We start from the raw sequence: 20,958 nt of genomic DNA on the forward strand, positions 1-20,958 counted from the left end.
TTCTATATGGAGTTAATCAATAATCTATAATCAATAAACAGTGTATAAACTCTACAGCTATGTTCTATATGGAGTTAATCAATAATCTATAATCAATAAACAGTGTATAAACTCTACAGCTATGTTCTATATGGAGTTAATCAATAATCTATAATCAATAAACAGCTGGTTTCCTACATTATCCCAAATGTGTCCAACAATGTTCAAACCTGTTAGCTTTAGCCTCTGTTAGCGTGATATCATGAGCTGGAACCTGTTAGCTTTAGCTATGAAACAGAACCTGATTGGCCAACACATTATCCTCCCCTCTTTCACTTTAGCATTTAGCATTTTAAAGTTATTATATGGAACTAGATAATCTAACGTGTCCATTGGTACCAATGAAGACTGTCCCCCTTACTGGCACTTTATGCTAATCCCAACTGTATACATTTGGAGTGACACCCCAGTCAAAAAAGGTCTGAACACGCCCATATTCACAGGTGATTCAGGTTCAGATTTATTTATTTGCGCAGTAAAACACAACAGCAGAATCACAAACAAGAGAGAAGAAGCAAACTGTGCAGGTGAGATAGAATAGCATCATAAGCAGATAGTTAATGAATGTACTCCAAGTACAGAAAAAGTAAAGTAAGCAATGTAAATAAAGCAAAAAACATAAGTAAATGTTTAAGTTACTCCCCAAATGTTACTGCACTATATGAGATAAACAAAGCTATAATAAAGAGTTAAAAGGACTTCTAATGGACCAAACTATGATATTTGCCAATGATGTCAAAAGATTTGGTTAATTTATTGCAAACAAACCAAATGTGACTCTTCAAGCTCAGTTTTATCAATCAGGACTCAAATGAAAACTTATTTATTTCATGTAAATGTGATCAAATCTGATTTATTGACACTGAGAGATATCTTGATTAACTGGAACCATTTTAAAATTCTTCCTCAATCAGCATCAGCTTTGGCTGTACAGAGAAATACACTGGTGTCATCTGCAACAAGTATTCGGTACATAGAGGACGATGCAGCAGCCGTATGAATAAGGAAAAGGAGTGGCCCGAGGGTAGATCCCTGTGGGACGCCGCAGGTTATAATGGCCCTTTATCCTATTCGGGAGCTGACTGATGACTCTATATCCTAATTTAGAGTTGTTTGAATTTGTATTCTTTGTATGAATATGTTTTCTTTACCTCTTATAATTAGCAATATTCATAGGGGACGGATTTCTGATGCATTCCTCGTATAAACCTATTTTTTCTTGGGTTGGGAGGAAGGTGCAGGTTTCACAGACGCTTCAGGTTGTGAGACTTTGGGTGTTGGAGACGATCCAGGTTGTCCTGTAGGTTGTTCTGCTGTTGTAGAACTAAAAAGGGAGACGGAGAGAATGAATTATTCATCTGTTCATGTAGAGGTTTATTAGTGGTGCCAGTCTGTTAGCATGATATCATAACCTGGGACCTGTTAGCTTTAGCTTCAGTCTGTTACAGTAACAACGTCATTTACAGGTAAACAGCAATCAATATCTGTGTTTTTAGATAAATGTCTTATTAATATTTATCAGTTCTGACCAAATATCAATTTGACGAAAACCAGAAAGAAATACTGAAGATAAATAAATATAAGAGGAAACAGAGAGCGTCTATAAATGTCTTCTGACCTCTTCTCTCCAGCTTCTCCTCCGTCTTCAGATTCTTCTTCTGATGACGACTCTGAGGCGACTACACAGATAACAGTTAAAGGAGGAACAGAAATTTGTAATCTTCCAAAAGTTTTATAGTTATATAATACATATTTTGTTAGCGATCACAAGCTAACGTTAGCCAGCTAGCAGCAACAATGATATTTTTATTTTCTTACAATATTTTGGTGTTTTTTTATTCAGTTGATCGTTTGGTATCACAGTCAGTGTGTCGTGGTTGAAGGAAATGATCAATTATCCAACACAAGGTTGCTAACTCTTCATGCTACACATAATCCACAATGTCAGTATTGTTTGTTCTTACCTGAAAGTATGAGTCCGATGGCCAGCACTGAAACACACAGACTCTAATAATCAATAAATGTGATACTGTACGATCAGATCAACACACTGTTCAATAAAAAATTATTAAAAATACATGAGAACATTAAAAGATTATTGTCTGGAAAGTCACATTGTTCATTCTCTTCCCTTAAAATTAACATTAACATTAATAAACGTCTCTGTGGGGTTTGGGACAGTTTTTTGACATTTATAGATGTAACAATGAATCTAATAATCAAAGAAAATTGTATTAGATTAATAATCAATAATGAAAATAATTAAAATCTGCTTTAATTGAGTTGTGTGATCACACTTGGACCAAACTTCCTGAAAAAGGTTAAAGGAATAATTCTGGTTGCAGATCCTTTAGGCTGAAGTCTGTTTTTACATCAGTGAGGTTAATACGTTAATTTCTTTAATGGAGTTCTGAATGTAAAGTTATTAACTCAAACACAGTTAAACAGTTATTAACACTGCCGGTGAACAGATGGAGTACTCACAGGCCAGCAGGGTGAACTTGAATGAAGCCATGTGTGCAGGTCTACAGGAAGTTCTCCGTGGTTCGATTGGTTGGACGACTTTCCCTCCAAAGATCCAGAAGAAAGAGATGTCTCCTCCAAACCAACGAAAACATTTATACCCTGAAAACCGACACTGACTGTTTAATGAACACACCTCTGCCTAAAGCGGATCTTATTTTAATATAAATAGTGTTTGCACAGGAATCGAACAAATGAATGTGCTTCAGGTTATACACGTTAAAAAGATAACACTGACTTGAGAACAAAGTTTACTGAAGCAATAATTCGTTAAAACGTCGACTTTAACCTCCTAAATAAACTCTCGGCTTTCTGTGTGTCACAGGTGAATATGGTAAAAACTATAACTAACAGATATCAGTTCATAACGTACATTCACACAATTATTGTTCGTATTACAGGTTTTCTGAAATGTTATCTAATTTTTTAATTATCTAATTAGAAATGTGCTGAACGTTGGATAAAAGTTCTGAAGTGTTGATTTATCATCAGTTTTTATCGATGCATAAACCATAAAATACCGTCAACACACATTAAAAATCAATATCCACCATGTTTCTAGTGATAAATGTGATCAATTAGGCTGTGAATGTGTATAAAAACCTTCAGACTACAGAGAGCAATGAAACTGGAAAGCTACACAGAGCTAACGATAGCTTTCTGCTAGCCAAGAGCAACGCGAGGCAGGGGCAGGTGGTTTGTAGGCCAACGACAGCCAAACAATATCCTGTTTCCAGGATGAAAAGCTCACTGGAGTTTCAGTTACCAAGCTCCTCTCCTGTGGAACCAGCTTCCAGTTGTGGTTCGGGAGGCAGACACCCTCACCACATTCAAGAGTAGGCTTAAGACATTCCTCTTTGATAAAGCTTATAGTTAGGGCTGGATCAGGTGAGTCCTGAACCATCCCTTAGTTATGCTGCTATAGGCCTAGACTATCGGGGGATTTCCCATGGTGCACTGAGCTCCTCTCTTCCTCTCTCTTTCTGCACTCATTCATGTCCCATTAATGCATGTTACTAACTTCACTTCTTCCCCGGAGTTCTTGTGCTTTCTCGTCTCGCAGGTCCTCATGGATCCTGGTGGAGCCTCCTGCCATGGTCCTGCTAGATTGCCATTGCTAATATCACTGATATTACTGTTATTATTATTTGTCACCTTTGTCTCTGTCCTTCTCTCTCTTCACAAACATTTCACACACAAACGTCTGCGCTCTGATTGGTTTTTATTCAGCTTGTTTTCAGACAGTTATATATGTATATATATATATATATATATATATATATATATATATATATATACAGGCAGGTTATAACCACAGGAAGCAGCAATAAAACAAACAGCGTCCTGCTCAGGAAGCACACAGTTAAATCAGTGTGTGAAATACAGTCATACGATACTGGTGGAACTGGATCAGATTTTATGGATAAATATTTCCTGGTTTTCCGTCTGACGTCCTTCGGCTGCTCAGCTTCAACTCTCTGTTTCCTGATGGACAGATAGCTTTAGCTAATGTAGCTAACTGCTAATTAGCTGCTGGTAACTGTATCTGCTGTTAGCGGGCGACAGAACCTGACTCAGCAGCCGGACAGGCATCGAACACAGCCTCTGAGACCGACAGGGAAAAACGTTACAGCACCGAGGTCATTTATAGAGTTTCTGAGAGTTTAGCCGTTAGCAGCTAAGCTAACTGACTCACCCCCGGGACGCCAGGAACCAAACCCGGTAGGAGAACCACCTCGGTACTGGATTCTCTGTCGATCTCGGAGATTGTGTTCAATCAGTCTTCCCTACTTCCTGTTCTTACAGGAAACACAAACAACTTCTTGTTTCATGGAGGATCTTTAAAAAGCTTTGGTGACCCCTAGTGGCGCTCCCGACCCTCAGGTTGGGAACCAATGATCGGCTTCACTGTGAGTCAATGTATACATATTCTGACACACACCCCTATATTGTCATTTGAAAATAAATAAATAAACAAAAATTAAACATTTTAAAACAATAAAAACCTGAAATGAAACCAAATGAAAATAAAAACTAATGAAAAATAATTTCACTGTTGGTTTACAGATAAATCTGTGTAACATATAGGAGGAAAAATAAGTGGCTGATGTTATTTTTAATCACTGTTGACGGCACCGGACCCCCGATTGTCAGATTATTATTTCACACACTGAATTAAAACCAGCAGCCAAACACATCTGACTTTATGGAGAATAGTGTGTGTGTGATTTATTTAATGTAATGTAAAGGTTTAATGTGCACTCTTTCTCTGTAAATCCAGTTTATTTGTGGTCCAGGTGTGAACCGGGCTCTCTAGTCCAGGGTGTAGATGTTCTCCTGCACCGGTCTTCTCATCCGGATCTCATAAATGATGTGAGGAGGTTCTTCAGAGGAGAAACTGGAGGAGAAAGATAACAGACGCTCGTCAGCATACAGCAGGTCCAACAGAGTCTTATATTTAATACTGTTTCAGTAACGACACAATTCAATTCAATTTTATTTGTATAGCGCCAATTCATAACAGAAGTTATCTCAGGACACTTTTCACAGAGAACTGGACCAGAACCTCCAGTTTGTGTCTCTATATGAATCCTCCAGTTCCAGCTTCCTGAATGACAATAAACTGAAAATATATCATCCTGAAAACTACTGAGAGGCTCCTCAAAAGTCCCAATAGTTCACTTCATGACAGGATAATAAATGTGTTTCTCTAATACCACCATCTTGGATTTTGACGAGCCAGTGATGAGATGCATTGTGGGATAGTTTAGGAACCTGTAACTACTTCACAAAATCCAGATCCAAGATGGCGGTGTTGTGACCTGTGTTGAACTCACCAGCCGCTCTTCAAGGCTCTTCTGTATATTCCACCTGCAGACAGAAATAAGGTTTTAAATGTATTAAACGTAAAGTTCAATCGTCTTTAGTTCGTTAGCGTCGCTGTGGTTTGAAAGTAACGTACGTTTGAAAGCCAGAAAGAGAAAAACTGCGGCCAAGATCAGCAACACGCTGAGGGAGAGCGAGAGGACGGGAACATTGATCTGCAGGGAGAGAGAGGATAGAGAGTCCTCCACCTGACACACAGAGAGAGAGACGTTAGCCGGAGGAAGCTAGCTGACAGTAGTTTGCTACGTTAGCAAGCACAAACAGACAATATGTTCCACTAGCTTAGCATTAATGTTAGCTTTGACTCTGTGTTGGACTCTGTGTTGGACTCTGTGTTGTGGACTCTGTGTTGGACTCTGTGTTGTGGACTCTGTGTTGTGGACTCTGTGTTGTGGACTCTGTGTTGGACTCTGTGTTGGACTGTGTTGGACTCTGTGTTGTGGACTCTGTGTTGTGGACTCTGTGTTGGACTCTGTGTTGGACTCTGTGTTGTGGACTCTGTGTTGGACTCTGTGTTGGACTCTGTGTTGTGGACTCTGTGTTGTGGACTCTGTGTTGTGGACTCTGTGTTTGGACTCTGTGTTGGACTCTGTGTTGTGGACTCTGTGTTCTGGACTCTGTGTTGGACTCTGTGTTGTGGACTCTGTTGTTGGACTCTGTGTTGGACTCTGTGTTGGACTCTGTGTTGTGGACTCTGTTGTGGACTCTGTGTTGGACTCTGTGTTGGACTCTGTGTTGTGGACTCTGTTGTGAGACTCTGTGTTGGACTCTGTGTTGGACTCTGTGTTGTGGACTCTGTGTTGGACTCTGTGTTGGACTCTGTGTTGTGGACTCTGTGTTGGACTCTGTGTTGGACTCTGTGTTGGACTCTGTGTTGTGGACTCTGTTGTGGACTCTGTGTTGGACTCTGTTTGTGACTCTGTGTTGGACTCTGTGTTGTGGACTCTGTGTTGTGGACTCTGTGTTGGACTCTGTGTTGTGGACTCTGTGTTGTGGACTCTGTGTTTGGACTCTGTGTTGTGGACTCTGTGTTGTGGACTCTGTGTTGGACTCTGTGTTGTGGACTCTGTGTTGTGGACTCTGTGTTGTGGACTCTGTGTTGGACTCTGTGTTGTGGACTCTGTGTTGTGGACTCTGTGTTGTGGACTCTGTGTTGGACTCTGTGTTGTGGACTCTGTGTTGTGGACTCTGTGTTGGACTCTGTGTTGGACTCTGTGTTGTGGACTCTGTGTTGTGGACTCTGTGTTGGACTCTGTGTTGTGGACTCTGTGTTGTGGACTCTGTGTTGTGGACTCTGTGTTGGACTCTGTGTTGTGGACTCTGTGTTGGGGACTCTGTGTTGTGGACTCTGTGTTGTGGACTCTGTGTTGTGGACTCTGTGTTGTGGACTCTGTGTTGTGGACTCTGTGTTGTGGACTCTGTGTTGTGGACTCTGTGTTGGACTCTGGAGCATAAAGGTCACAACCTTTAGAAAGTGAGTGATTCGTCTGAAACCGAACTGGCTAGATAATTTACATTAATTGTTAGTTAGCATGTTAGTTAGCGCTTTGCTAAATCAAACAGCTATTTGACATCAGTGGTTTGATAGCTAGTTACATCTGAAAGCTATTGTTGGTTAAATGCTGGCTATCAATCATTTGAACTTTTAGATTTAACTAGCTCGCTTATAAGTGGCGTAAATTAGCTTGCTAGTTACCTAGCTGCTACAGAGCAACAAGCTAGCTAACTTGCTACTTAGCTAATGCTGCTATACAGTAGGTGTTAGTACAGTAATCAGTGAGGCCAGAGATGTCTGTAACAGCCCTCAGAAACACTGCGCTCTGGCGGCGTCAGAAGAGAGAAAGCGTTTGATTGGACTCATCAAATTGTTAAAAGAATTACTGTTATTGATTATCAGGAAACTCCATTAGAGAAACACCATTCAGAACAGCTGAAGATACCTGAAACCAGATCAGTTTCCTGCTACTCACAGTGACGGTGTCGGACAGCAGCCGGGTGGAGTTCCTCCTCAGAAGGTCCAGTTGAGACGACAGCAGAGATTTCCAGTTTACTACATAGAGACAGACACATGAACTCACTCAGAGCTGCACCAGTAAACCCAGTCATCAGAACCAGCTGATACCAGATACACCGGACCTGAACGTGGTCTCACCTGTGGAGGTGGACGGCTCCGTCACTCGACTGGTTGTTGCTGTTGTTGTGGTTGGAGGTGAACTGGTGACCGGAGCTGAAACCAGATCAAACTACGGTCAGATTACCAGATACCAATAACCGTTTATATTAAAATCATTAAATATACAATCAAAGAATAAAAGACAGAGGTTTTATGTAAATCCTATTAAAATAGGTGGTTTCACACATTTCCTGCTAAAAATACAGCGTTTGTGCCACATTTGAATCCAAGATATGGCGAATATATTGTCTCCAGTGACGTTACCATCCATCTTCATGTTTAAGCTCAATAAGACACAAGGCCTAATACGACCAATCAACTACCCATAAAGGTTTCTTTTTTAAATTTCCTGATTTCATAACAGCTTTTTTAAAAAGAAAAAACTTATTTTTAGGCATTTTTTCCATTAGATTGAAGAAGAAAGTGAACATTGCAGAACTAGTTGCAATTGTTTTGGGATGATTAATCAAAAATCAATGGTAATGTACGGAGACCCTAAAGTCACCAAAAGGAAACATTTTTTATCTTGTGCGCACAAGATAACTTACTACAAATTAATATGCATATCTTACAGTTTCAGATGCACACAGCTGTCATATAATGGAGAGAACTCAGCTTATCAAGTTTTATTTTCACCTCGGAACGTCATAACATGAAATTCTTGCTGCTCTTAGGGGGGCTTGGACACTTCGGTAAAACAGGCGAATAACAGAAAACTATCTTATCAACCAGCTCACCCACCAATAACATAGCAAATTGACTGCTTTAATAAAGCAATGAACACAGCAATGTTTCAAACATAGTGGAGAAATCAGCAAACATATGCCTATAAAGCCATAAGATAATAACTTAAGGCCCACAAGATAAAAAATATTTTCATTTTGGGGACTTTAGGGGCTCCGTAGTAATGTCTTCCAGCGAGAATAAAATCGAACCATTTGACTGTGAGACGTCTGTGTTGCAACTTCACAGCCAGAAACAAAGGAAGTGAGTTTGTGTGGAATTGGTTGAATTTACGTTGTGTTTTTTTTATGTAAATGTTATTCTGTTAAAATATTTCCACTAAATTTTTTGGAATTTCATAGCCTTTTGTTTTGGGAATTAAATAATTTCCCATCTTTCCTGCTAAAAATACAGAGTTTGGTTGATGTTTGTCGAGTCAAGGTTATAATTTGAGATGCTAAAATGTCCTCAGACCATAGAGATACTGTGAAAATGGGCCTATATGTGGATATTTTGTGTGTAACGTTCCTTCAGTGTTATGTGCCAAGCAGTACCTTTAACTCAATTATTCCAATGCCTTATTATCAATAAAGTGTTATTGTTTAAGAATCATTCTTATACCCAGTGACACAACTACAGTAACTCAACCATTGCTCAGGGAAAAGGGACCCTGGACGAGCCCCCATTTGTGTCACCAGTCAACTGCCCATATCGACCTGTATTCAATGTGTCTCACCTTTGACTACTCTCAGGTTCATGATCACCTTCTTGTCGTTGAACATCCCGTCGATGTCCACCCTGCAGCAGTACGGCCCGCTGTCTGTCCGCCTCACATTCAGGATGTCCAGGTCCATCTGTCCGTCCAGGACGTCCCCATTGAGCCGGTACCGGTCTGCCACCTGCAGCACCAGGGTCAGGGTTAGCCAGAACCATTTCATTTTATTTTCATGGTACACATTAATGAAGTGTGTCTGGGAGCCGGACCTCACTGATAACAAAGACACAACTTCATTATCAGTACACAAAAACTAGTTCTTTTTTTGACGTCCTCCGGCTGCTCTGCCTGAACTCTGTGTGTGGTGTGTGTGTTTAGAAACTGTGTGTGTGTGTGTGTTTAGAAACTGTGTGTGTGTGTGTTTAGAAACTGCGTAGCATGCAGCATTCATAAAGTGATAAAGAAAGAGAAGAAAAAACTAAATTAAAAACTTTTCCCAACCTGACCTTGGAGATGACACCGTTCTCGTCCGTCTGCACCAGGATGTTGTTGCACCAGAATGTCCCGCAGCCGCGACCCCAGCAGACCCGGCTCAGACCATAACGCTTCACCGAGTAGTGACAGGACAGAGAGGCCATGCCCCCCTCTGCCACTTTAAAACAGGAAACAGACCACAGGTGTCCACCTGCAGCACAGTAACAAACTGTTTGTACGCTGAGGCTTAAAACTCAGTAACACAAGTACAATTCTGCTGTCTACATCTAAGACATATTACAGTCAGAGCACTTTTAACTACATTTTACTCATATACACACATTTATTTTTAATACTTGTAACAAAGTTTTTTACAGTGTGATATTAGTAATTTTACTGCAGTAAACAATCTGAATACTTCCTGCTGGTGTTGTGATGTCATCAGTTTGTGTCTCACCTGACAGGACGAAGAGGACGATGATGAAGGTCTGAGGCGTTGGACATCGGCGAGGCGACGCAGCAGCCATCCTGCGACTGTGTGTGTGTGTGTTTACTGTCCAGTTAGACGACAACAGTGTGACTCTATGACGGAGCTGTGTGTGAGAGTGTGTGTGTGTGTGTGTGGAGGGAGGAGCGAGACACACAGTGTGTTACTGTGTCTGTTTGTGTGGTTTACTGTGTGTGTGACGTCTCCATGATGAAGTCTTCATTGATTCTCTGAGAGAGGAAAGTAACATTTACTCAAACGAGGGAAGATACTGAATCCTGTTCTGTCTCTATAATAATCAGTGTGTGTGTGTGTCAGTGTGTGTGTGGGTCAGTGTGTGTTAGCAGACAGTGAACAGGTTGTAGTGTAGCTTTGTTCCTCTGCTGTCTGTGGACTGATCTCTATGTGTCTCTATGTAGGATGAGGGTCAAAGGTTGTGACCTTTATGCTCCTGAGTGCCTTCTCTCTCCGCTTCCTTACAGTGCCAACAGTGGGCAACTAAGTCCACTAAGAGTCCAACACAAAGTCCAAAGTCAAAGCTAACATTACTGCTAAGCTAGTGGAACATATTGTCTGATTGTGCTGTTAGCTGGATAACGTTAGCTTGGTTGCTAATTGAACATTATCGCTTGCAAAATACCATCTGAGTCGATGTTAGTTGGCTAACAAACAAAGCAAAAAATGTTGTCAACAGTGATTTTCTACGTGTCTACTTAATTATAAATCATCGTTATTCTTTTAGAAGTAGTGCAATACGTGTAAAACTTTGAGAGGCTGATAAATGGATGTTAGATATTTTGACATGAATTAGCAATATTAGTTTGGAGGTGCCTTAAATGAATCAATAAACCCTTAAACATTCAGAGCAGACCGATGAACAGGAGCAACGTTTGGGCTGTTAAAGATCAAATTTAGCTTTTAAGTTAATAAATTACTTTATAAATGTCAAAATTATAAGTGAATTAAGGCCTATATTTACTTTAATGTGATTTATTGCATTTAATGGCTTATTTGTCGGGATCATTCCACCTTAATGTGAAAAGTTTTTTTGGGGGGGTTAAAAGTTTAACTGTCTCTTCATGTAACTGAAATAAAACAGTTTTAGGAACAGACGAGGATGGAGGCAGCGAGTTAAAACTGATGGAAGGAAACACTGAGGACAAACAGCCTTTGTGTCTCTCGCTGACGCTGGCTGTGTGGAGACGTCGCAGAAACACAAAGGACTCATTATTCACATCAAATATTTATATTCTTCACGGTGTCTCTTTCCCCCCAAAACTGACAATCTGAGAGGCTTTTAATTTGTAAAAACAAAATAATTTAATCAAAACATGTTGAGGACAAACACATAGGAGCTTTAGATTTTTTTATTAAGACAATGACAATGTTTTTTAAAAGAACAGCTGAATGTAGCTTATTGACCTGAATAATCAGAATCAGAATCAGAAATACTTTATTGATCCCCAGGGGGACATTTGTTTGTTACAGTTGTCCTACTCACACATGATAAAGAATAGAAATAATACTTATATTACAATATCTAACACAACATATAGAATAGAAATGTATGTATAGGTATTTACATATAGTAAAAGTAAAGATAAAAATAAAAATGGAAATAGAAATATAATAAAAGCCTATATACAAAGTAAATGTAAACATATTCCACAGTATAATAATAATAATGTCCGCAGATCGTTGTTAACTTTGTCACTTAATGTTGATGAATTTGTGGTGAAAATGAAACATCTTGTTCTCACATCGTGTGAACTGAAGACAATATTGATCCAGAGGACAAATATTGAAGATCAAACAGTTTCTACAGCTGCCGGAGGACATGTTTGATCTCATCAGCAAAGACAGCGGATTCATGTTTGACGTCTAAAATCAACAGAAGACAACTCTCTGATTACTCTTCAGGTCCAGCGCGTATGTTAAGTACGTGAATAAAACGTAACGAATGGCAATGTCACAATATAATTATTTGCCTTGCTGGCAGTAGCTAATAGCTATAGAGTAATATGATATTCTTATTTCATGGCATTAAAACACCTCAGAACTTACATTTACACAACCCTGATGGGCTGCTCTCATTATTAACATTATATACTTATATACTGAGGCTAAATGCGAAAAAGAAGTGAGTGAAGAAAAAAGAGATGAGCAAACAAATGAGAAGTAAACAACCGTGTTGGAACCAAACCACACACAGCGTTTGCATTGAAACACAACCTTTCTGGGACGATACACATTGTGTTCTGTACTCTGAAACTGTGCATGTAGGAGACCAATACTGCCCTCCAGAGGCTAACCGCGGTAACTATGCTAACAGTGAAACTGAAAAAAAAAACGCTTTTAAAGTTTTTTGACTGTCCAGCCAAATGTGTGTTATGTAGAATAACAGTTATGAGCTTATTAAATATGTTTTCTTGAAGTAATTTTCATGGCTTTAAAATCATGATGTATGACGAAGACGTGATGACACACAGCACGCTGTGTTTTCGGACGTAAATACGGATGCTACACACGTCAGCGTGTGTGTATCAATTTTGAAGTATTTGTATAATTGCAGTCTGAATGTAGTCTTAGGCTGTGTTTGTATGGCCTTCTACATGCTCTATAATACTGTGCTGACCTTTCACACTTGACTACATTCAAACAGACGTCTGCGTGGGCAGACTGGCTGGCTGGAGAGAAGCTCCTCCTGGCTGACTCGCCAACTCCCCCCACTGGTCCTTCTGGAGCTTCTCAAAGTTTGAGTACTGCCGACACTTGGAGGGGCCTGATCGGGAGGAAAGGCCTCCCCGATCTGATCATCTCCGAGCAGTGTTCTGTGCTGGACTTCTGTGCTAGTCATGGGTTGTCCATAACGAACACCATGTTCTTACATAGATAACTGATCACCATCTGGTGGTGAGTTGGGTTAGGTGGCGGGGGAAGCCAAAGGACAGACCTGGTAAGCCCAAACATGTAGTACGGGCGAACTGGGAACGTCTGGAGGAGGCCCCTGTCCGAGAGACCTTCAACTCCCACCTCCGGCGGAGCTTCTCCGCCATCCCTGTGGAGGCTGGGGACATCGAACCAGAGTGGTTGGTGTTGAAAGCTTTTATTGCTGAAGCTGCAGCTATAAGCTGTGGTCTTAAGGTCTTGGGTGCCTCAAAGGCCGGTAACCCTTGAACACGGTGGTGGACAACCACCAGCCATCCAACTGAAGAAGGAGGCCTTCCGGGATATGTTATCTGGGGGACCTCTGGAGGTAGCTGCAGGGTACCGACAGGCCTGAAGGACTGCAGCTTCAGCTGTGAGGGAAGCAAAACAGCGGGTGTGGGAGGAGTTTGGAGAAGCCATTGAGAAGGACTTTCAGATGGCACCTAGGCACTCCTGGAAAACGTCTGACACCTCAAGAGGGGGAAGCGGGCAACCATTCAAGCTGTGTACAGCGGGGATGGGACGCTGCTGACCTCAACTGATGAGGTAATTGTGTGGTTGAAGAAACACTTTGGGGAACTCCTGAACCCGACTAGTCCAACAACCCTGGCCTCTGTGATAGAGGCAGGGCTGGAGTGTGATGGGGGATCTACACCAGTTTCCCCCCACGGGGGGTTACTGAGGTAGCCAAACAGTGGCAAAGCCCCGGGGATTGATGAAATTCGCCCAGAAATGCTAAAGGCCCTGGGTGTTGAGGGGCTGTCAACAGGGTGTGTGCAAACTACAGAGGCATCACACTACTCGGCCTCCCTGGGAAAGTTCACTCTAAGGTGCTGGAAAGGAGGGTCAGGTTGAACCTCTTATTGAAGAGGAACAGTGCAGGTTCCGTCCTGGTCGTGGAACAACAGACCAACTCTTCACTCTCGCAGGTGTCTTGGAAGGGACCTGGGAATATGCCCATTCGATCTACATGTGCTTTGTAGATTTAGAGAAGGCATATGACCGGGTTCCCCAGAATATTCTGTGGGACATTGGACACTGTTTCTGCTGCTGTCAGTGTCTCTGTACTCGTCCCTCACAAATACACTCATTTAAAAAAAGCTCATTTTTCAATTCAAACTTTTCCGTTTAAAACATGATGAATATAATCATCCTCTTTATCTCTAACTGCTCTGTTCCACTGTCACACTGACCTTCACTGGTAATATCTTCACTTTATCCCAAGAGTCAACGTATGGAAACATCCTCTTAGTGGAAGTGTGTGTGAAGGTGTGTATGTGTGTGTTAGTATCAGGATCAAAGAACGACAGCTTTCCTCTGTTCCAGTCCAGATTCACTCTGATCCTCTGGAACTTCTTCTGAACTACGAGACCAGTGGATGGAGCTGATGGTGACTCTGCATAGTATTTACCTTTATACAACCCTATTCTCCATAATCCAGACCGTATGTTTCCCTTCCTCTGGACAGACTCTGCACACAAACCCAGTCCCCAGACTCTACTGTCTCCAACCTCCACATCCCAGCTGTGAGTCCCTGAGTTAAAGCCCTCAGAGCCCAGAACAGAGCAGAACAAACCAAACCTATCTGGATTTTCAGGAAGCTGCTGTTTCTCTCCTCGTCTCACAGTGGTCAGATCTTCAGACAGGATGAGATCTGGATGAGCAGTGTTTGGATCCAGAATCACAGGAGTGTAGGAGACCATGTCCTTCATCTTGTTCCAGATGTTGAAGGTCAGGTTGCCCAGGTGTTTGGCCTCGTCTATCAGAGCTCCTGAGGGCAGCTGTGGATCCTCCGGCAGGGGATGATGCTGGACTCTTTTCACTGCAGCCTTGTAGTTGTTCAGGAATGAGACGTCTTCAGCTCTCAGCTCCTCCTCTGTGGCTCTGACTGTGTCTGAAAGAGCTGCTATCTCTCTGCTCAGAGCCTCCATCTTCTCCTTCATCATCTGACTCTTCTGCTCCTCTTCCTCCCTCAGTGCAGCCAGCCTGGCCTCCTCTTCCTCTTCTAGAAACTGGCGAAGCTTCTTAAACTGCTCCTTAATCTGCCTCTCTGTGTGTCGGGCCTGGACCTTCATGTGTTCTGCTGTTTGATCAAACTTCACTTTAACTCCTTCAGAAACCTTTAACTTCTCCTTTAAGGGCTCCAGAGATTTCTGGAGCTCCTCTTTGTGATCCAGTGCAGCTTCATCAATGGGTTTGAATCTGTGGTTGATGTGTTGTTTTGAATCTCTGCAGACAACACACACTGGCTGCTGATGGTCCAGACAGAAGAGTTTGAGTTTCTCAGAGTGCAGACTGCAGAGAGCCTCTGAAGATCTCTGATCTCTCTCCTGTAAGAAACTCTCACACAGGTTCTTTAAAGTCAGGCTTAAAGGTGGCTGATCCTTCGAAGATCTTCTTTTACAAACTGGACACTCACGTGTTATTTTTTCCTTCCACCAGCTCTTCAGACAGTCTTTACAGAAGCTGTGGCTGCATGACAGAACAACAGGATCTCTAAAGACCTCATGACAGACCGGACAGCAGAGACCCTCCTCTAATCTGGAAGCCATTTTGTCTCTGAGTGCAGCTGGAAACAGCAGACAACACGTTAAAGAGGTTGGTCAGTTATGGTTCCCGCCCTGCCGTAAAAAGTTGCCTCAGTTACTTTCACTTTGAGTCTTTGAGAGTTTTTACAGTCAGCAGCAGGTTGAAGAACTTCAGAGTACTTCAGTCCTCCGTCCTGTAACTGTCCTCCCTCAGTTAAAGTCACAGCTTTGTAATGAAGGTAAATCTTACCGTCTGTCTGTCTGTCTGTGTGTCTGTCCTCAGTGAGAACTGAACAGGAACAACCTGTTTCCTGGTTGGTCTCAGGTGATGTCATTAAGGTGCAGAGCTTTGTCAGCTGACTGCTGTGTCTCATTTTAAAGGGAAATATGATCCATCACACTGCTCTGAGATCACATCACAAAGAAAACAACCAGAGCAAATTCACTTTTCATATTTCACTCATATTTCATTGATTTTTTTTACTTTGGTTTAAATCCTGTTATAGAAAAATTAATGAGAAAGTCAAAAACAATCAGTGAACCCAATAAAGTCAAAGTTAGATTTCACTTTTGGATCTTCGGAGTCGATGACAGCTGCAACCTGTTAGCTTAAGCTGCAGTCTGTTAACATGATATCATAACGTGGAACCTGTTATGATATTATGCTAAAAGTCCGTTAGCATTATTTCGGGACGTCCTTTGTCTGCCCAACAGCGTGGGAGAAGCAGTGATTTTTAAGGAGGAACTGCTTTATTCAGTGTTTTTAGTGGTTTTAATCAGCGGGTCAGTTTGTTTTGGAGAGGAGGAGACCTCTGTGGATAATTGGGCTCCCGGAAGAAACCTCCTGTACCATGAACACTGAAGCAATCCTCACCGGGAGAAGCTGAGTTTGGTTTGTCCAGGTAGTGTTGCCCAAGCCCAGCAGAGGGCTAGCCTGGGTTGAACCCTCCAGCACTGACTGTATTTCAGGCTTTAGTCCAGCAGGTGTCACTGCTGCATCAAATTTAAAACCCGCTCATGATGGATGATGTCGGTTTGCTGAAAGCTTCCAGATGTCAGATATCTAGAATTTAAAATCCTCCTATAAAGCTCTTCATGGTCAGGCCCCTTCATATCTTAAAGAGCTCATAGTACCCTATTACCCCTCTAGAACACTACGTTCTCTGAATGCTGGGCTACTTGTGGTTCCTATAGTCTCTAAAAGTAGAACAGGAGCCAGAGCCTTCAGTTACCAAGCTCCTCTCCTGTGGAACCAGCTTCCAGTTGTGGTTCTGGAGGCAGACACCCTCTCCACATTCAAGAGTAGGCTTAAGACATTCCTCTTTGATAAAGCTTATAGTTAGGGCTGGATCAGTTGAGTCCCGAACCATCCCTTAGTTATGCTGCTATAGGCCTAGACTATCGGGGGATTTCCCATGATGCACTGAGCTCCTCTCTTCCTCTCTCTCTCTTTCTGCACTCATTCATGTTCCATTAATGCATGTTACTAACTTCACTTCTTCCCCGGAGTTCTTGTGCTTTCTCGTCTCGCAGGTTCTTATCGATCCTGGTGGAGCCTCCTGCCATGGTCCTGCTTGACTGCCATTGCTAATATTACTGATATTATTAGGGACCGAGCCAGCGACTGCTGGAGGTCCCTATTGTATTTGTTATTGTTTCTTATTCTTCTTAGCTATTATTATTATTTTTAGCGCTTTTGACTGCATTTTTGCCCCCCTGAACATATACGAAAACTCAATTTTATTTGGCAAAGTAGTCAGGCCTAGTGAAAAATTGGATATTCTATGCGTCGCTTTCGGGTTGGTCACTAGGTGGCGCTACTATCATGAAAAGTGCATTTAGGGTAATAACTTCTGCATAGTTTGTCGCACATTTAAAAACCTTATATACACGCATTCGGTGAATGGAGCTGAATCTCCCCATATAGGCCTCGCCAACTTTCGCTTACAATTTTTTTCCGCTAGTGTTAGGGATTAGTCATTTCAATATATTTTAACACACATAGATGTGAAAGCCTGCATTTTATAAAGCTGTTTCACACAAAGAGAAAAAACACAGACACATATTCTCATCTATGCTTGCGAGCTACAATAGCTACAAACACCTGAGTCTTCATCAACAAACCTTTTTCACGGACGAAAATTAAATAAAAACTAAATAAAAAGTCAGATATGATGACTAAGACTGACGAAATATAACTGACACTTTATTCAACGAATAAAAATGAGACGTAAATGTTAGGGAGGGACGAATGGAGAAGAGATCCAATCAGAACTAGTCTTTTTGTGGGACAAGTTGGGAAGAAATCCAATCAGAGCGAATCTTTGAGGGTAGGTTGATCTATGCAGAAGCAGCTGAGCCATTTTAAAAAGCCGCGGCAAATGCAGTATTGATTAGACGATTGTCTTACTGAATTAATATGTGTATAAATATTCAATGTCCTCAAATTGAATCAAATGTGTACTATTATAGTAGATGTTGTGGTGTTGTATATGACTGGACAAAGGGTGTGTGTGTGTGTGTGTGTGTGTGTGTGTGTGTGTGTGTGTGTGTGTGTGTGAGGGAGAGAGACAGAGAGAGAGAGGGAGAGATCTGAGGAGATTGGGCAAGAAAGAAAAAAGTCACAACTTGATTCCCCCTTTATTCACCCTCACAGATACAGAAGTCGTCTGATGACAAAGATGACCATGGGCCAAGTGGAAATAAAGCTAGTGCTGCTAGTGCAACCCAGCAGCAGGCCAGAGTCTACAGCTTTCCTAAGTTCTTCAAAGTACAAAACTGAATCGAAGGAACAACTCACCAAGGAGCAGGCCATAGCTAGATGGATTGGACGCACAGGTTTACCACTCACAATAATTGAAGACGAGGACTTTGTGCTAATCAGAAATACTTTAATTTGGAGATAGTAGATAGGAGACTAACAGTTCCAAAGAAAATTGCACTTTATTTTTCTGAATGTTTTTGATTTTGCACACACAGTAGAAGACAGTAAGTTCAGAGTTAGGTGGTTATCTATTTCAATAATATTGTACTTCATCTTGAATGAATGTCATATACATTGCATATCATTCAGGGAGAATGCGTATATTTTGGGAGAGCAGGCCTTATGCTTATTTTATGTGAGATTATCTTTTGTGAAAAAGCCACGGTCAGTGTTTTTGACATTAAGAATAAAATAAAATACATGTTTTGTATTACAACCGTTAAATCTGTGTCTGTATTGCATATTCAAACCTTAATACCATTCCATAACAGACTGATGGATACTTCGAATGACCGGAAATTCTGGAGAAACATTTAGTCGACTAAAATCTGCTAATATTTGGTCTACTAAAACTAGACTAAGACTAAAAGACTTAAGACTAGACTTAGGCTAAAACTCTTATGATATTTAGTCAACTAAAACTAGACCAAGACTAAAAGAGTTCAGATGACTAAAATATGACTAAAGCTAAATGGTGTGTTATTCAAAAGACTAAGACTAAATCAAAATTTGCTGTCAAAATTAACAATGCCTGAGAGAGGAAAAGGCCTCTATAAAGATTTCATGTGTTCGATTGTATGATTGCAATGTATGGTTCTTAAAATGCATTGTGGTTGATAATTGTGAATTACTGAACAAGCAGTGTGGTTTTGAAAATGTGAGGGTAGTAATATCTGCAGTGTCTTAGTGAGGAACCAGAAGGAAGTGTCCAGGTGATCTAAAATCAAACAGTGGAAACCTAACAGTGTCAACAGAAATAGTTTGAACTGGGGCGTGGATGGTGGAGACCTAACGGTGACAACAAAACCACTCCTGCCCTTGTATTCCACCTCAAAAGACAGTTGCTTGGGTGTGACGCCATACAAACAAACTGTCCAGCTACTGGTTCTGTACTAATAGGGTCAGTTGCTTGAGTGAACCCTATACAAACTGACTGGCTGCTCCATCTAGTGGATGAACAAATACATTACAGGATTATAACATTAATTAAAGTGGTGATTGGCTTCATCTAGTGAACGAATAAATTAAAACATTTAAAATACAGGATTAAAACATTTTATTAAAGAGGTGTCTGACTCTATCTGGTTGGTGAAACCAAAGGAGTACGAGCAAAAATAAAATAATATGAGAATCTGCCTCCAGCATTGACTCTTAGAGATTGTAGAACCAATTCCTGAACCTGGCTAAAGTTAACTGTTGTTTTAAGTTTAAAAAAAAAAAAAAGGGGGGGAGTCATTTTGGTGCATTTGTCTTGCTGTTGGAGAGCACATCAAATAGTGACAGATTCTTAATAATAATTCCCAAGAAGTAACCCAGCCTACCCTTCCATCAGTACTCCCTGATATTGATATTGAAGCCGGTGAAGATTGTACAGCACACCATCACCCCTTTGTTTTCTACACACCAGTCCCTAGAAAAGTAAAGACCTTATCTCAAAAAGTTACAGATTTAGAAGCTTGGGCCTTAGCACAGTACGGCCTTGTGCTGCTGTTAATATCTGTCCTGTGGTTACTGAACCGATACCTACCATAGTTGACATGACAGACCCCACCACCCAAGAAGAATTAAAGAAATGTATTGGATGGAAATTGGACAAGCTAAGTTAAAAGATACAATAGAAAAGGAAGGAAAAGATGAAGGAAAAGCTGAGAAGACACTGAACAAGTTATGGGAACTGTGGCAGAAGCAGGGACTGTTATCAAATAGTGACTCTGCCCCACTCCTCACCACTGCTGGAATCCTATGCATGTCCACCCCATCCGTAACGCAATGGAGAGAAGCACACACGGACTGGGAAAAGAAACGAAAGCCCTTCTGGGGAAAAAGCACAATAGAGAAGAAAGAGACTGCCATGCATATCAGCACTATGATTTGCAATTGGATAACAGCTGCTGTACAAAACAAAAAGCAGCAACAAAGACCACCACCCGAAACATCATCACAATCACCCCTGGATCAAACACAGCCCCCCCACCCCCTACCAGAGGACTGTTTCAAGGACAAACCCAAACGAAGGAGAATAGAAAAGGTCAAAGACAATCCGCCATCAGACATTGAAGATTTCGTGTCTGATGTGGACCTGGGTGAGAGCTGATTGGAAGAGAAAAGGTTAGCAGAATCAAAGGCATGTTTGTTGGAAAAATGAAGGGGAAACTTTCCCAAGCAACGGCATGTACCAGACATACTACTGACTCCAGTAACACCAAAAAACAGGAACCAAACTACAAGTAAATGGAACGGCAAAGACAACAAGACAGAACTGAACAAAGTTCAGAAGAAGGAGGAGATGGAGATAAAGGAGAAGGAGAAGAAGGACAATTGAGAGACCTCAGGGAGTTCGCTCGAGTGAATGCATGGAATAGGGAGAAAGGAGGAAGATTGCGTGAACGCAAAGTTGTAATGATGCCTCTAGGACTCATCTCTGCAGGAACACCAGCCTACGTTCCCTTCCAGCACCCAGACCTAGAAGGACTAGTGGAAAAACTGCCACCTCTCCAT

The 20,958-nt window shown here is 41.5% G+C and overlaps 2 protein-coding genes across 4 annotated transcripts; both read right to left on the reverse strand.

Annotated features, from left to right (window-relative positions):
- Positions 1-475: 475 nt before the first annotated feature.
- On the reverse strand, positions 476-10,143 carry timd4 (T cell immunoglobulin and mucin domain containing 4). 3 transcript variants are annotated; one of them, XR_007883667.1, is made up of 12 exons: positions 9,991-10,140; positions 9,566-9,744; positions 9,081-9,243; positions 7,601-7,675; positions 7,419-7,498; positions 5,525-5,636; positions 5,400-5,433; positions 4,259-4,960; positions 2,524-2,664; positions 2,004-2,030; positions 1,658-1,718; positions 476-1,363 (listed from the first exon to the last, which is right to left on the reverse strand). XR_007883667.1 is itself a non-coding variant. In XM_051394845.1 (8 exons), the coding sequence occupies exons 1-8, from the start codon at positions 10,058-10,060 to the stop codon at positions 4,876-4,878; spliced, it is 798 nt and encodes a 265-aa protein (XP_051250805.1). In that variant the 5' UTR covers positions 10,061-10,140; the 3' UTR covers positions 3,765-4,875. The 3 variants fall into 3 exon arrangements, 1 of the variants encoding a protein (XP_051250805.1); XR_007883668.1 differs by lacking the exon at positions 5,525-5,636 and having other exon boundaries at positions 9,991-10,143; XM_051394845.1 differs by lacking the exons at positions 476-1,363; positions 1,658-1,718; positions 2,004-2,030; positions 2,524-2,664 and having other exon boundaries at positions 3,765-4,960.
- A 1,226-nt stretch (positions 10,144-11,369) lies between these two features.
- Positions 11,370-15,772, reverse strand: LOC127360395 (nuclear factor 7, ovary-like). Its single transcript, XM_051394811.1, has 2 exons — positions 15,727-15,772; positions 11,370-15,517 (listed from the first exon to the last, which is right to left on the reverse strand). The coding sequence occupies exon 2, from the start codon at positions 15,498-15,500 to the stop codon at positions 14,112-14,114; it is 1,389 nt and encodes a 462-aa protein (XP_051250771.1). The 5' UTR covers positions 15,501-15,517; positions 15,727-15,772; the 3' UTR covers positions 11,370-14,111.
- Between the last annotated feature and the right edge of the window lie 5,186 nt (positions 15,773-20,958).

Source organism: Dicentrarchus labrax, unplaced genomic scaffold (assembly GCF_905237075.1).
Source record: "Dicentrarchus labrax unplaced genomic scaffold, dlabrax2021, whole genome shotgun sequence".
Classification (NCBI taxonomy): Eukaryota; Metazoa; Chordata; class Actinopteri; family Moronidae; genus Dicentrarchus; species Dicentrarchus labrax.